The sequence below is a fragment of the Bufo gargarizans genome, chromosome 9 (genome assembly GCF_014858855.1).
Source record: "Bufo gargarizans isolate SCDJY-AF-19 chromosome 9, ASM1485885v1, whole genome shotgun sequence".
Classification (NCBI taxonomy): Eukaryota; Metazoa; Chordata; class Amphibia; order Anura; family Bufonidae; genus Bufo; species Bufo gargarizans.
The window spans coordinates 22,316,540-22,333,328 of NC_058088.1; the positions used below are offsets into that span (position 1 = coordinate 22,316,540).

The following is a 16,789-nucleotide window of genomic DNA, read 5'->3' on the forward strand; positions in this document are numbered from 1 at the left end:
GTGCAGGAGAAGTAACAGAGCAAGGCTGAAGTGGGAGCAAGTTAGTGCATGGCCCTACAGCCTGGACTGGTGAGTAACAATAAGTAACATAATATGTGTACACAGTGACTCCACCAGCAGAATAGTGAGTGCAGCTCTGGAGTATAATACGGGATGTAACTCAGGATCAGTACAGGATAAGTAATGTATGTAACAGTGACTCCACTTTAATAATACTCAATATGTATACTGAACCCTTGATGGCACATTCTTTAAAGTGGCTCTCTCAGGTCTCCTGTATAAAGGCAGTAAAGGCATAGATGAGTGACGCAGAGTTATATAATTTTCCATGAATTGCTTTATTATTTTTATTTAAAAAGTGAAAGCCTGCGAGTCCTGCTCTTGCTCTAACCAGTGCCCACAGAGTGATTAACTGTTCTGCCTGTAAGCAAACTCACAGTGGAAAAGTTTTCAATCAATCCGCGTGGACAGGAAAGTATGAGGACTCACATTCTTCATCTTGGGGCGGGGGGGTGGCGGCAAAGGCTTTTTATCGGAGTATGCATGGGAAGCAGGACTCACAGGCTTTCTCTATGAGAGGGGGAGCAGGACTCACAGGCTTTTTCTATGAGAGGGAAAGCAGAACTCACAGGCTTTCTCTATGAGAGGGAAAGCAGGACTCATAGGCTTTTTCTATGAGAGGGGGAGCAGGACTCACAGGCTTTTTCTATGAGAGGGAAAGCAGGACTCATAGGCTTTTTCTATGAGAGGGAATTTAGACTCATAAGTTTTCTCTATGAGAGGGAGAAGCAGGACTCACAGGCTTTCTCTGTGAGAGGGAGAAGCAGGATTCATAGGCTTTCTCTTTGAGAGGGAGAAGCAGGACTCACATGCTTTTTCTGTGAGAGGGAGAAGCAGCACTCACATGCTTTTATCTATGAGGGAGAAGCAGGACTCGCATGCTTTCTCTATGAGAGGGGAAAGCAGGACTCACAGGCTTTCTCTATGAGAGGGGAAAGCAGGACTCACAGGATTTCTCTATGAGAGGGGAAGCAGGACTCATAGGCTTTCTCTATGAGAGGGAGAAGCAGGACTCGCATGCTTTTTCTGTGAGAGGGAGAAGCAGCACTCACATGCTTTCTCTATGAGGGAGAAGCAGGACTCACATGCTTTCTCTATGAGAGGGGAAGCAGGACTCATAGGCTTTCTCTATGAGAGGGGGAATTAGGACTCATAGGCTTTCTCTATGAGAGGGGGAATTAGGACTCATAGGCTTTCTCTATGAGAGGGAGAAGCAGGACTCACAGGCTTTCTCTATGAGATGGAGAAGTAGGACTTATTGGCTTTCTCTATGGGAGGGGAGGCAGGACTCATAGGCTTTTTGTATGAGAGGGAATTTGGACTCATAGACTTTCTCTATGAGAGGGGGAATTAGGACTCATAGGCTTAAAGCCTATGAGAGGGGGAATTAGGACTCATAGGCTTTCTCTATGAGAGGGAGAAGCAGGACTCATAGGCTTTCTCTATGAGAGGGAGAAGCAGGACTCGCATGCTTTTTCTGTGAGAGGGAGAAGCAGCACTCACATGCTTTCTCTATGAGGGAGAAGCAGGACTCACATGCTTTCTCTATGAGAGGGGAAGCAGGACTCATAGGCTTTCTCTATGAGAGGGGGAATTAGGACTCATAGGCTTTCTCTATGAGAGGGGGAATTAGGACTCATAGGCTTTCTCTATGAGAGGGAGAAGCAGGACTCACAGGCTTTCTCTATGAGATGGAGAAGTAGGACTTATTGGCTTTCTCTATGGGAGGGGAGGCAGGACTCATAGGCTTTTTGTATGAGAGGGAATTTGGACTCATAGACTTTCTCTATGAGAGGGGGAATTAGGACTCATAGGCTTAAAGCCTATGAGAGGGGGAATTAGGACTCATAGGCTTTCTCTATGAGAGGGAGAAGCAGGACTCATAGGCTTTCTCTATGAGAGGGGAAGCAGAACTCATAGGCTTTCTCTGTGAGAGGGGGAATTAGGACCCACCGGCGTTCTCTATGAGAATAAGAAGCAGGACTCATAGGCTTTGTCTATGAGAGGGAGAAGCAGGACTTATAGGCTTTCTTTATGAGAGGGGAAGTAGGACTCATAGGCTTTTTCTACGAGAGAGAATTTGAACTCATAGACTTTCTCTATGAGACGGGAAGCAGGACTCATAGGTTTTCTCAATGAGAGGGGGAATTAGGACTCATAGGCTTTCTCTATGAGAGGGAGAAGCAGGACTCACAGGCTTTCTCTATGAGATGGAGAAGTAGGACTAATTTGCTTTCTCTGAGAGGGGAGGCAGGACTCATAGGCTTTCTCTATGAGAGGGGGAATTAGGACTGATAGGCTTTCTATATGAGAAGGGATAGCAGGACCTCAGGCTTTCTCTTTGAGAGGAGGAAACAGGACTCACAGGCTTTCTCTATGAGAGGGAGAAGCAGGATTCTCAGGCTTTCTCCATGAGAGGAGGAAGCAGGACTCATAGGCTTTCTATATGAGAAGGCAGGTGAAGCAGGACTCAAAGGCTTTCCACATGAGGGAAGCAGGATTCACAGGCTTTCTTTATGAGAAGGGGGAGCAGGACTCACAGGCTTTCTCTATGAGAGGGAAAGCAGGACTCACCGGCTTTCTCTATGAGATGGAGAAGTAGGACTAATTTGCTTTCTCTGAGAGGGGAGGCAGGACTCATAGGCTTTCTCTATGAGAGGGGGAATTAGGACTGATAGGCTTTCTATATGAGAAGGGATAGCAGGACCACAGGCTTTCTCTTTGAGAGGAGGAAACAGGACTCACAGGCTTTCTCTATGAGAGGGAGAAGCAGGATTCTCAGGCTTTCTCCATGAGAGGAGGAAGCAGGACTCATAGGCTTTCTATATGAGAAGGCAGGTGAAGCAGGACTCAAAGGCTTTCCACATGAGGGAAGCAGGATTCACAGGCTTTCTTTATGAGAAGGGGGAGCAGGACTCACAGGCTTTCTCTATGAGAGGGAAAGCAGGACTCACCGGCTTTCTCTATGAGATGGAGAAGTAGGACTAATTTGCTTTCTCTGAGAGGGGAGGCAGGACTCATAGGCTTTCTCTATGAGAGGGGGAATTAGGACTGATAGGCTTTCTATATGAGAAGGGATAGCAGGACCACAGGCTTTCTCTTTGAGAGGAGGAAACAGGACTCACAGGCTTTCTCTATGAGAGGGAGAAGCAGGATTCTCAGGCTTTCTCCATGAGAGGAGGAAGCAGGACTCATAGGCTTTCTATATGAGAAGGCAGGTGAAGCAGGACTCAAAGGCTTTCCACATGAGGGAAGCAGGATTCACAGGCTTTCTTTATGAGAAGGGGGAGCAGGACTCACAGGCTTTCTCTATGAGAGGGAAAGCAGGACTCACCGGCTTTCTCTATGAGATGGAGAAGTAGGACTAATTTGCTTTCTCTGAGAGGGGAGGCAGGACTCATAGGCTTTCTCTATGAGAGGGGGAATTAGGACTGATAGGCTTTCTATATGAGAAGGGATAGCAGGACCACAGGCTTTCTCTTTGAGAGGAGGAAACAGGACTCACAGGCTTTCTCTATGAGAGGGAGAAGCAGGATTCTCAGGCTTTCTCCATGAGAGGAGGAAGCAGGACTCATAGGCTTTCTATATGAGAAGGCAGGTGAAGCAGGACTCAAAGGCTTTCCACATGAGGGAAGCAGGATTCACAGGCTTTCTTTATGAGAAGGGGGAGCAGGACTCACAGGCTTTCTCTATGAGAGGGAAAGCAGGACTCACCGGCTTTCTCTATGAGATGGAGAAGTAGGACTAATTTGCTTTCTCTGAGAGGGGAGGCAGGACTCATAGGCTTTCTCTATGAGAGGGGGAATTAGGACTGATAGGCTTTCTATATGAGAAGGGATAGCAGGACCACAGGCTTTCTCTTTGAGAGGAGGAAACAGGACTCACAGGCTTTCTCTATGAGAGGGAGAAGCAGGATTCTCAGGCTTTCTCCATGAGAGGAGGAAGCAGGACTCATAGGCTTTCTATATGAGAAGGCAGGTGAAGCAGGACTCAAAGGCTTTCCATATGAGGGAAGCAGGATTCACAGGCTTTCTTTATGAGAAGGGGGAGCAGGACTCACAGGCTTTCTCTATGAGAGGGAAAGCAGGACTCACCGGCTTTCTCTATGAGAGGGGAAGCAGGACTCATGCTTTTTCTATAAGAGGGAATTTGGACTCATAGGCTTTTTCTATGAGAGGGGAAGCAGGACTCATACGCTTTCTCTATGAGAGCGGGCATTAGGACTCATAGGCTTTCTTTATGAGAGGAATAAGCAGGACTTATAGGCTTTCTCTATGAGAGGGGAAGCAGGACTGAGACTTTCTCTATGAGAGGGAGAAGCAGGACTCACAGGCTTTGTCTGTGAGAGGGGGAATTAGGACTCATAGGCTTTCACTATGAAAGGGAGAAGCAGGACTCACAGGCGTTTTCTATGAGTGGGCAGTTAAGGCAGGTCTTACAGGATTTCTCTGTGAGTGGGAGGGAGATCTCTGTTTATTCCATTAAGGAGGTCTCTGTACATTCTATAGGGTGTGTGTCTATATATTCTATACGTGGTTCTCTATGCTGTACACTCAGAGTATGTCTGTGTGTGTAAAGGTGCTCTCCAAAAATTCTGTTAGGTCGTTCACATTTTCTATAAAGAATCTATACATTCTATAGGGGGGGTCTCTATATATTGTATGGGTGTCTGAGTTCTCCCTCTGGTTTCCTCTTTTGCCTGTTTGCCCATATCTGCTGCCCTCCCTATATATGTTATCATTGGCGGTATGTCTCTTCTTGCACATGGCATTCCTCATCCCGTAAAGACTCTCTCACACCATGTGTGTCAGTCTCTATTCCTTCATCCAGTCTGTGCAGTCTCTGCATTCTGCATTCTTTCCCTCCATGTGTGACAGTCTCTATTCCTTCATCCAGTCTGTGCAGTCTCTGCATTCTGCATTCTTTCCCTCCATGTGTGACAGTCTCTCTCCCCTCGTCCTGTCTGTGCAGTCTCTGCATCCTGCAGTCTTTCACTCCATGTGTGACAGTCTCTCTCCCCTTGTCCTGTCTGTGCAGTCTCTCTGCATCCTGCAGTCTTTCACTCCATGTGTGACAGTCTCTCTCCCCTCGTCCTGTCTGTGCAGTCTCTCTGCATCTTGCAGTCTTTCCCTCCATGTGTGACAGTCTCTCTCCCCTTGTCCTGTCTGTGCAGTCTCTCTGCATCCTGCAGTCTTTCTCCCCTCACCCTGTCAGTGGAATCTCTCTGCATGCTGCAGTCTCTTCTTCCATGTATGACAGTCTCTCTCCCTCCATCCTGTTTGTGCAGTCTGTCTGCATCCTTCAGTCTTTCCCTCCATGTGTGTTAGTCTATCATCCTTTTGATGCAGTCTCTCTGCACCCTGCAGTCTCGCCCTCCATGTATGTCAGTCTCTCTGCACCCTGCAGTCTCTCCCTCCATGTGTGGCAGTCTCTCCCTCTCGCCGCTCTCTCTGATAGGACAGGGTACGCGCACAGTTGCTTAGTAACAGAGACGTTTCTCGCTCAGCTCAACTCTCTTCTCTCTCCAAATCTCTCATTTTTCCCTTCTTTATTTTTCTCCCTCTCTTCCGCTCTCCCTGTCCATCCCTCCACCCCATTGCCCGTCTCTTCCCATCTCCTGTCCATCCTGACCACCCCCTTCACTTTTTCCCCTCTTCTCCTCATCCCTCCTTGCTGCTGTTTCCCCCCCCCTCCGTCATTTTATGTTGCGTTTCCTTCCCCGTCGTCGTCACCATTTTCTTCTTCGTTTTTTTCCCTCCCTCGCTGTCTGTGAAGTAGTTAAGCGGCAGTCCCCCCGTGCGTGTTCCTGTGATAGGAGGGGGCGTGCACACAGTTGCCTGGTTACCACGCTCACAGTGACATCCCTGTGAATACGGAAGGATGCAGCGCTCGCTGGTCCTGGGAGCTGGGTAACGTGGAGGCCTCTTACCCTGCACACTCTGCTTCACCTGCACCGCACACGCTGCCCTGCATGCCTTCACCATCCTGCCTTGCATGCCCTGCAGTGCCTTACTTTACACTGCAGATCATCACACCCTGCTCATGTTGCACTGCCCAACCTGTAGTGGACACTCATCAACTCTGCACGCAGCTCTGCATGCCCTGCACCCCACCTTGCACCTACTTTTCCATCGCTCTGCACCTCCCTATGCCCTCTCCCCTTCACCCCATCCCCGTCCTCACTTGTGTTTGGGGTTCACCATCCACAGCTTTGGGCCTACTCAAGGTCTTGAACATGAAATTTGATGGCATCTGAAAGATTCGCTGAGTCTTGAGGTGAGAGAGAAGCCTGGTGTGCTGTACCTGAGCGTGCACACGTGTGTCCACGTCCCTATGGCAGGAGGAGAAGTGCGTCTATCTGTCTTGACATCTGTACGTCTTATTCCTGGTTGCAGCGGGGACTGGGAACTTCTTGCATAATTGTGCCCTGTGGAGCTGGCAGCGCTGGGTACCTGTGCGTGACCGGGGATGTTTGGGGAGGGCGGGCTTGTATTACAACAGGCAGCAAGATTACCATTTATTCAGCAGCATATGGTAATGAACAGATTGATACATAAATTAATGAGCGGGCGAGGGGATCGGTGTATATTAGTGCATGTGCATGCCTTACGTGGGCGCCCTCGCTATATATATATGTATGTAGCGTACGTTGCATCCACAGCTGTGTGCATACATGGCCTGTGCCTCCTCTATACAGTACCTGTATGTTCTGCAGGCTGCATGGCTGTGTGTGGGTGGATTATATACTTGTATAGAATGATTTCACTGCTGTGAGCCGGCGCATTTCAATGTGTCTGTGTGGGCGTCTGCACAGAGCTCTGTGTGTTTTATATACAGCTTTGCGTGTGTTCCTGTGTGTTCCCGTGTGTGCGTTCTGCTGGGGACGTGTGCCACTTCGTGCTGAGATTCCTGTGCACCAATGTGCACGTATGTCAGCGTCCCGGTGTATCGTTAAGATATGGCGATGTGCGGTTTAGTTATTTTGTAAGGAGCTTCTCTGCTGTTTTTTTTGTTTGTTTTTTCCCTCTTTGCTGTGAATCAGTATGCACCAAGGCTTTGGGCGCACAGGCCGCTGATTGTCGGAACGCAGCCTAGGAAATTACTTTTGAAAAAAAAAAAAAAACATATGTTCAGCAAGCTCTGACCTTCATTAAAATGTGATGCATAAACTCGGCACATTTCCATTCGTCGGCATCTCTAGGATACTGTGTAGCCTGTGGTGCCAGGAAGTACTACCAGCGGGAACTTTTTCTGACCCACTGAGATACGTGCAACGGGTCCTTCCACTGCACTAGGCACCTGATCAAGTATGGTGTTATAGTCCAGGATGGAGCCATGCAGGTATCTTAATGTTCAGATTGATCCCTTGACCTGTGCTGCATCTCCACCATCTTTTAAGTGGTCAAGTTCCTGACGCGATGGGTTTTGACTCTTACTTTTTGGTTGTTTTAGATAGACCCGGCTGTATTTTATGGTTCTGGAACTCCACCAAAACGTGTCCAGCTTTGGGTGGAGTGTTTAGTTATCTCCCATGCTTCTTGGAGGTGATGGTGCCACCAGAAACTTCCTTCGATGGAAGTGACCTTTCGAAAAGACCTGACACAGGCAGACATACTCGGTCATTCCTAGTAATAAGTCACGTAGCGCTTCTCGAAGAAGAAACTCTTCTGCTGATCCTCCCACCAGGAAACCATGATGAGTACATCAAGGTTGATGAGTACAACCTAAAGGGAAGGTGGTGGCTCACTTTTCCATTTTGTGGTGGAAATTACCTTAAGATTTGCTCCTTGTGGATTCCGAACCGTAAGACATGAAACCTATGACGGTATTGTAGGACATGGTGAGGAGTACACAAGTGTTTTGTAGATTAGATATCGGAGATGGTGTAGATGGTTTGATGGAAGAACATAAGAAAGTTGGAACTGTGACTAGTCCAGACTGAGAAGTTATTGTCTCGGAAGGACATCATATGGTGTGAAATTCGGAGGAGTTATGGCGTTTGATGATGTTCCGGTGCCTGATTACTCATAAGTTCTTTCCCTGTGTCCATCTTCTCCGTAGATTATCACATTGCTCGTTCCCGGAGGAAAAGCGTCCCAGGAGGGAAACAGCACAGCATGGACGCCCCTCCCACCGCCCCGTTCCGACCGTCGGTAAGTGATATATAGTCAATTTATACTATGTACTGATGGAGCCGCAAAGCTTGTCATTAAGTTTTGGCCGTTGTGAGCTGATGGAGATCCTTCCCCTGCCCCGTTTAGAAGTCAAAATGGTTACCAGTTTGGTATCAGATGAGTACTTGACCCCCTAACTAGTTTGCAACTAGTCAACTTTTTGATAACCGGTCAAGCCCTTAGGAGGGCATATGTGTGTCCAAGAGGGGGGTCCTGATATGAAGCTTTTATTGCTCAGGGTCAATATATCTCTTTAGGTACCGGCCCCATAACATCTACGTTGGTCTTTTCTGATAAAATGTAATTGTTCCCTCCATGGTATGTGAACTTATCAAAACTGGTGCACAAAATTGGAGCAGTTGCCCATAGCAACCAGCCAGACTGCATTAGTTAATTAAAAAAGGACTGGTTGGTTGCTAGGGGCAACTGCTCCACTTTTCCTTCACACCAGTTTTAGTTAATCTCCTCCAAAAACTTCCATTTCCATTCTTAGTGGTAAAGTTGTCAGGGATGAATCAATGATCCACAGTTGTCGGGGTCATATAGAAGCCGTTTTGGTGGACATGAAGAATTATTGAAATGTGTTTATCAGTGTTTTGTTGCTAGGTTATTGGTAGTAGTACTACTACTACTCCTCCTGTCCGGTGCACTTCTGGTTTGTGTAGATCCCATTCCTGATTCAGATCCACACAAGCCATCTAACAGGAAGACTGGCCTTGTTGGCCACAGCAACCAATCACAGCTCAGCTTTCATTTCCAAAACTGCTCTGGAGAAATGTAAGCTGAGCTCTGATTGGTTGCTATGGACAACAAGGCCAGTCGTCCTGTTAGACAGTTTTGATAAGTGAGGCCTAGTGTGTCTATGAGGAAAACAAAGCCAGCAAAGCACAGGAAGTGTTGTCAGAAGGACGATGGAGTAGTAGTAGTTTTCACCTACAACTTAAAGGGGTTGTCCCACAATACAGACTTATCGCCTATCCACAGAATAGTGGATAAGGGTCCTACTGCAGGGACCCCCTCAGATCAGGAGAACAGGGGTCCTGTATCCTTGTATAATTGGAGTTGTGGTCGAGCAGGCGTGCTCCATTCATTCTCGATAGTACATGGAAATTTCCGGCAGGGAATGAATGGAGTGACAGCTTGCATGCTCGACTTGGGACCCTTGTTCTTTGGGATCGGTGGGGGTCTCAGCTTTTGGAACCCCCACCCATTAGATCCTTATCCTCTGTCCTGTGGATTGGGAATAAGTTAGTATTGTGAGACGACCGCTGTAATAGTAGGTGCTCTGCCTCCCTATGGTGGCCACTACTCTAAACTGAGAGGCAGAAAGGAAAATGAGGTTGTGGGGTCACTGCTAGAGGGTGTACAGCCCTGGAGTCACTGCGAGAGGGTGTACAGCCCTTGGGTCACTGCTAGAGGGTGTACAGCCCTGCGGAGGTACACCGCAATCTGCCAGACCATCGGATGCAGCCTCACATGTGTGGCTCAGGTTATGTGTGTGGTACGTGGGCAACTTCACCAAACCAGTTTACCCAGTGATTCCCAGTTACCATTTCTACAAGCACTGACATATTTACATCAGACCAGCACTGAATGCACCCCTCATTGCCAGATTGTAGTGTTCTCAGGAATCCTGACACATAGGTTTTTAGTTTTTTATATTTTTTTTTACCATTTTTGTGGGGGTTTTTGCACATTTAGTTTTTGCTCAAAAAATAAAAAACCACCATCTTTAGATGTTGTCTATGGACATATGAAACACAGACGCACAAGCAGTTTTTGGTACTAGCGTTTTTTTCAGTTTGGTGGCATTTTTTTTTTAACGAAGCAAGTTGATGCAGTGGGGTTTTATCAGCTCCTTTTCTATATGAAAAAATGCTATAACAAAAACCATAAAAATGCAGACAGTATTGGAAAAATACACAAGTGGTTTCTAAACATCATTTGTGTCTGAAGGAAACCTGAGGGGGGTGTCCAGTCCTATGGTGTACACAGCTTAAAGGGGTATTCCTACCTCACACATTGGTGGCCTAATGTCAGATAGGTGGCGGTCCCACTGCTGTGACCTGCACCTAGAATTGGGCCTGCTCTTCAGTCACTTCCATGGCAGCGAATGGAGGGCAGCCGCTCATTCCTGGTGCGCCCTCCTTCACTTTGAGGGCCCCGTTCCTGAGATAGGTGCAGATCCAGAGGTGGGACCCACACCAGTCTGATATTGGTGACATATCCTCTCCTATCACGTCTGTAAAGACTTGCATTCCCCATGTTATAGCAATTCTGGAGCATCTGATCTTATAACTGTGTGTTGTTCCCTCCTCTGTTATTCCTCTTACAAATTTTTGCATAAATTGACGACAGGGCTTTAGGGTTCCCCTTTTCCGTGGCGTCTGTCCATACACAGTCAGACACTAGCAGCACTGTTTGGATAGTGTCAGGCTGTGCAGGAACACCCTCCCAATTTAGCCATAGATTTCTAGGAGGAATAACAGAGGAACAGCACAAGGCAGAGCAGTAAGGAAAGATGCTCCAGAATTGTTATTTCATGTAGATTATAAGCATTTACTAAAAGAGACATGTCAGGAGAGTGGACATCAGTATCTGATAAGCAGGGGGTCCGACACCCCCACCAGCCCGCACAGAGGGCTCCATACCCTGTGCATACTGCAGCTCAGTGCCCATTCACCTGAATGCTCCAGTACCTGGAACGGCCACACACAGTGGACGGAGCCGTCTGCCTCTGGCTCCGTCTACTGTACTGAAACAGGCGATCGATGGGGGTGCTGGGTGTCGGGCCCCTCTAATCTGATATTGATGACCTGAGGATAGCTGATCAATAGACCCCTTTAACCACTGTAAACTTGCACAGTGCTCTAATATACCTCATATTTCAATTTACGACCATTTTTAATACCTCTGCTTGCTGACAATTTGCGGAAACCTTGAGAGGCTGAAAACAACTCCTGTCAGGTTTTACCCACACAGCTGCAGTTAGTTACAATGTGTCAGTCTAGCTCATAGCGCTGAATTCACAGTCGAGGACAGAAGACTGGTACCGGCACTGTGTTGTGCTCACACATTGTAACAAACCTTCAGAGGTTGGCATGTATAGTGAAGAATGGGTTTCAGCCTCTGACAGTAAAGTTAGAGCATAAAGAAGACGGGAGAGTTGCAGTCCTCTGAAGAAGAAGACTGTGCCAGCCAGAGCTGTGTGCCCACCATTACTGCCACCACCAAGGCCGGGTGACCTGTGGTCCGACCCCATGAGCCTGTGTGTTGCTGGTAATGGATTTATACGACTTGGCCTGGGTGAGCATGCATGTGTTTTCAATGGGGCAAGAGGAATAAGCCTCTGCCCGGCGCCATACTGAAATTCAACATATCCGATCCTTCTTTCGCCTCAAATCTGCCATGGAGGGAAGGTCGGGAGACCCCCATACACATTAGATGATTGAATGGTCCGCCGGAAATCAACAGCCAACATTCATCTAATGTGTATGGATTTTTGGGGACTGTAAGGGATAGTAATAAGTTGTGTCCGATCAGCCATGATGTGTGACGTCGTGGCGTCATAGCGTGCCGTCCTTTCCTGACCCTCCGTGTCTCTTTCTACAGCAGGGATTCCTGAGCCGTCGCTTGAAGAGCTCCATAAAGAGGACAAAGAGTCAGCCCAAGCTCGACCGAACCAGCAGCTTCCGGCAGATCCTTCCACGGTTCCGGAGCGCTGACCATGACAGGTAAAGCGTCGCCAATGTGTACTGCTCCAGTGCAAGGTGGTAAAAGTCCCACAGTCCTCTTCACTGATGACATTCCTAGATAACGAACCTGATATAAACAAATTATTATAATGTACTTTGAAATCTTAAAGGGGTTCTCCGAGACTGGGTACCCTTTTCAGATGGAAAGCAGGCTGCAAATATATAATAAAAAGTCTAACCTATCGCTGGAGCTTGCAAGTGTGACCTTTGAGACCAATAATTGGCCGGTAGCAGAGACGTGCGTATAGGCGGTAAATCACACTTGCGGTCCAGCGGGGATCAGAGGAGAAGGGAGCGCCGGTAGAGGGGATCAGAGGAGAAGGGAGCGCCGGTAGAGGGGATCAGAGGAGAAGGGAGCGCCGGTAGAGGGGATCAGAGGAGAAGGGAGCGCCGGTAGAGGGGATCAGAGGAGAAGGGAGCGCCGGTAGAGGGGATCAGAGGAGAAGGGAGCGCCGGTAGAGGGGATCAGAGGAGAAGGGAGCGCCGGTGACGGCTGAGGCTGTTTTTAAACCCCCTCACACTGCCTGGATTTCACTGTCAGTCCGTCTGTATTATACCGACTCTGTGCCCCGTTCATTCCACCAAACCCCCAGTGACCTCACACATATAGTGATGACAGTGTATATTAGGGTGCACAGCCTGTGGCCGGCGGAGCCATCGCGTGTGGCCCCCAACCTTCTGGACACAGCTGCTTACATGTAATTGGAGAGATGAGTGGCACAGACAGGAAAATACTAGTGGAGCACTGGGTCCCCCATATATCAGCAGAATGGGGTGCCACAACAGAGGGCAGTAGATGAGCTACAGGCGGCCGACTATGCATGGAGCTCTCCATTGTAGTTTATGGACATTGTAAAAAGCGAAGGCTGTTATCGCCCGTCATCTGGAGTGTAGACATGCATGGTCTCCTCCACTCTGGAGTGATGATTAAAGGTGAGGGGATTGGCGGAACCCAAATCTGTTACTACTCCCCTACTACCAGTGGTTTCTTGTCTATTAATCCCCCCCTATCTGTTCTTCATGCTTTGTCCTATCTGCCAATACTTCCCTAACCATGTTCCCTCATGCCTTGTCCTACCTACTGATTGTTCCTACTCTTGTGTCTACTCAACCCATCCCCAAAGCTGGCCACACACATGAGATAGTACTTTGACGGAGAGCTGTTCAAACCCATACACATGCATCCTCAGTTTAGTGCATGTGTTCTCAACAGGTAGAACACAATACATGTATGCTGCTGCCAGATACCTCTGGTGACAACTTATCTGAGAGCACAGTTGTTTCCTCCGACATCTGTTGTCGGGAGACAGTTGGGACACCCCCATACACATTAGTTGGTAAATTCATTTTTTTCCAAAATCAGGCCAACTGTTCATTCTAAGTGACATCCCATGGTCTTCTATCTCCTCATCTTTCCACAGCTATTTTCCCTCATACTATGTTTAAAGGTGGATTTACACCGCCCGATATATTCGGGCAGATCATTGGGAACGAGCGTTACTGACAATCTGCCCATGTAAATTTGCCACCGATCACCTGATGAAAGAGCAAAACGCTCACGCCTCGTCATGACTATCCTGTCATTCATGCAGGCACCTAAATTATCGTTTCTGGGCAGCAGATTGTGGAGGAGATCCATACTGTGGAAGAGATCTCTGAATGTAAATGTAGCAGTCAACTTTACTGAACGAGCAGCCTTCCTGACAATTGTCTACCCCTCGGCCCGTGTAAACCTGCCTTTAGGCTAGCCATGCATACACATGAGATAGCAGTCAGCCATTACACATGCATGACCTTCTCATCATACATTTGTCGTGAACAATGAGGGGGTAGAAAGTTGCTGCCAGACTCATCTTGCAATGGCCAATCACCCCGAGAACAAAAGGATCGGGCAGTTGATCTTCATCTCCCCGGACATCTGCCATCAGGGACAGTCGGGACGATGGGCTCAGCTGCCACTTATCTGATGTATACGGTCAGCTTTGACTTCTAACCGTTCCCAGTCATGCTCCTTCCTTTCTCCGTGTCTTGCTTTGCTCCTCACAAATATTTGGTGTCACATACGGAGATTTTCTATACGCTCCCGATCATTTCTGCATCTAACAGTTTAGTGGTAAATGGCATCTGTCCCGTCTCGCGCAGGCGCATGACAAATGCTCAAAGGGAAAAACACCGCCGTCCTCAGCCCTGCGCAGTGCATGTCAGTGGCTTCCTATGACATGCTATCTAATAGGAATGCTACACGCACGCCTGACAACTCAACCCCCTTGTGTGACACCCTGCTTAAGTGGAGATAAACATATGTAGTCGCCCTCGCTTGGCTGGTGGTGGCACCTGCGCGGTGTTCCTTTCGGATCCCTTCTGAATGATTACGTGGTCATATTTCATGTGGTTCTGCCATTCATGGTCCATTTTGTACATCAGCTCTTAGACGTCTCCCATTCTGTAATCCCCAGGGCACGTCTCATGCAGGCTTTTAAGGAGTCGCACTCCCACGAGTCCTTGCTCAGTCCCAGCAGCGCAGCGGAGGCATTGGATTTGAATCTGGATGAAGAGTCTGTGGTGAAACCTGTGCACAGCAGCATCCTGGGACAGGAGTTTTGCTTTGAGGTAAGAACTGCCCCATTGACCTTCTTAGCAATCCACAGCAGTCATTACTTCTGTAGTGCTGGACCATTCCGCCAAAATCCGGCACCAAGTGTCTCTCACCCTGGAGGACTTGGCACTTGAATGGGCACCTTTTACGCAGGTCGATGATTGGAAACCACCTATCGTTGCCCCGTGTAAACATGCTGTTCATTTTCAGGTGACGGCATCCTTGGTGCACTATAGTAACAATTGTTCGGTCACCTACAGCAGCTATGATTGCTTCATGTAAATGGAGTTAAGTGAATGTCGATGGATATGCTATATTGTGGATCATGTGTGAAAGGAGCGTAAGGGTAAGTTCACACAGCCAGGTTTTCCACTCAAAAAACCCACTGCAGAAGCCACGATAGAAACCCGAAGTTGACCCTCAGGTTTCTGATGTGGTTTCACATTTTGAACGCGTTGGGTTCGCCTGTGCCTTTAGCCCCATTCAGTGGAGCTAATCCGTAAGCAGATAGCTGCCGTGGTTTGTGGCGGTGTCCTATCCTTTCTTGGCGCAGTCTGGGAATCTGCATGTGGTGGTATGGGCGGCAGCATGGCCTCGCAACAGTGGGAGAGTTTCTGCACAACTTTTGGCAAGGGAATCCGTGCACAAGGCCTAATGCTAATCATGTGCAAATGCCAGATGGGCGACATCTGTGTGATGATCACATGGTCAGGACTTGCTGTCACACACACTGGCTCAGCCGTGGCTACGATCGGCAGGTCCCTGTAAATTACTAATGAAAGAAGCGGTCGCTTGTCAGTGTTTGTTAATGGACACAGTTATTTTTTTTCCTCACCAGACCGCACGTACATTGCCAAATTGCAAAGAATTGACACTTCTTTCATTGGTAATCGCCTGGACCTGCTGCTTTCAGCCGCTATGCGACAGCATTCCCTGGAAGTAAAAAAGTAACGCTCACATTTAAAGCGTCACTACCTTTACAAAAAACTTTTAATACGACTGGATAAAGACATACCAAAAGTTTAGATTTTCTAGAACGGTGAGAGAGAAGCACTCGTTTATCGCTCTCTTCCTCGATTCCGCCCAAGGACGGAATCAAGACGGGCAATAGACTCGGAACTTGTCTTATGCAGCGAGGAGGGACAGTGCGATGTGTTACAGCTTCTATTTCCTTGTTCTAGAGATCGGTGGAGGTCTCAGCGGTCCGACCCCCACCGGCTAGGGGTGAACGATTCAAGCTTCGCATCCGAGATCCGAAGTCAATTTGTTTCCCAAATTCGTTTTAATGCTGTACGGAGACCAGCCTTAAAATGTATGGGCTTTGCGGAGGCAAAATTTGTTAAGTCCCAAGTCGCGCAAGACTTTGGTGAAGAACTTCGGCTTTTGATTGTATAACTTTTAAAACATTTTAAAACAGGAATCCAGTATCAGCTTCGGCACCGGCTGGTACCTCGATACCGAAGCCGACTTTGGATTCCTGTTTCTAAAGTGGTTTAGAATTGAAGCCCAAGGGACTTAACGAATTTTGCCTCCATGCAGCACATACATTTTAATGCTGTATGGGAATAGGTCTCCATACAGCATTAAAACGAAGTTGGGGAACGAATCGACTTTGGATCTTGGATCCGCAGCTCGATTCTTATGGCATATGAATGACATATCAAACTTTTTTTTTAAAGTTAGTGACCCTTTAATGACTGCAAGCAGAGGTATCGACAGCCGTGAACAATTTAAAACCGACAGCAGATTAACTTGATAGTGGAATAACCCTTTAAAGCCAGTAATCACAGACTGTGCTATCCTGACCAGGTTCTCTGGTGTCCGTTTAGGTGACGACCGCATCGGGTACTAAGTGCTTTGCCTGCCGCTCCGCTGCTGAAAGAGACAAGTGGATAGAAAACCTTCAGAGAGCTGTGAAGCCCAACAAGGTACGGACTGTGTCAGTAACAACAGACTGTGATAGTGCGCATTGTACTGAATAGGTCATTGTATGGAAGCATAAAATCAGTATCTGCCGTGTTTTTATACATTTTGGTGACTAGACATCAAACCAGGTCCATGTCGGTGAGATCACGAATCCTAGCCACTAGACCACCAGGGAGGATCTATGCTGGGTTTGGTGCTGAATCAAACCATGTACTGTTTTTCCCTACACACCAGCGCTACCTTCTGGGCCAGGAACTGCAGCAAGGACCCGTTCACAT

General features: G+C 47.9%; 1 protein-coding gene across 12 annotated transcripts in view; it reads left to right on the forward strand.

Moving 5' to 3' along the window:
* Positions 1 to 16,789, forward strand: part of SYNGAP1 (synaptic Ras GTPase activating protein 1) — a 198,006-nt gene that overhangs the window by 123,125 nt on the left and 58,092 nt on the right. For 11 of the 12 annotated variants that reach the window (XM_044305739.1, XM_044305745.1, XM_044305744.1 and 8 more), the window contains exons 4-7: positions 8,122 to 8,213; positions 11,847 to 11,968; positions 14,446 to 14,599; positions 16,415 to 16,513. In XM_044305739.1, coding sequence (XP_044161674.1) covers positions 8,122 to 8,213; positions 11,847 to 11,968; positions 14,446 to 14,599; positions 16,415 to 16,513 — 467 coding nt within the window. Of the gene's footprint in view, positions 1 to 6,906; positions 7,045 to 8,121; positions 8,214 to 11,846; positions 11,969 to 14,445; positions 14,600 to 16,414; positions 16,514 to 16,789 lie in introns of those variants that run through there. The other variant, XM_044305750.1, reaches the window with a different exon arrangement.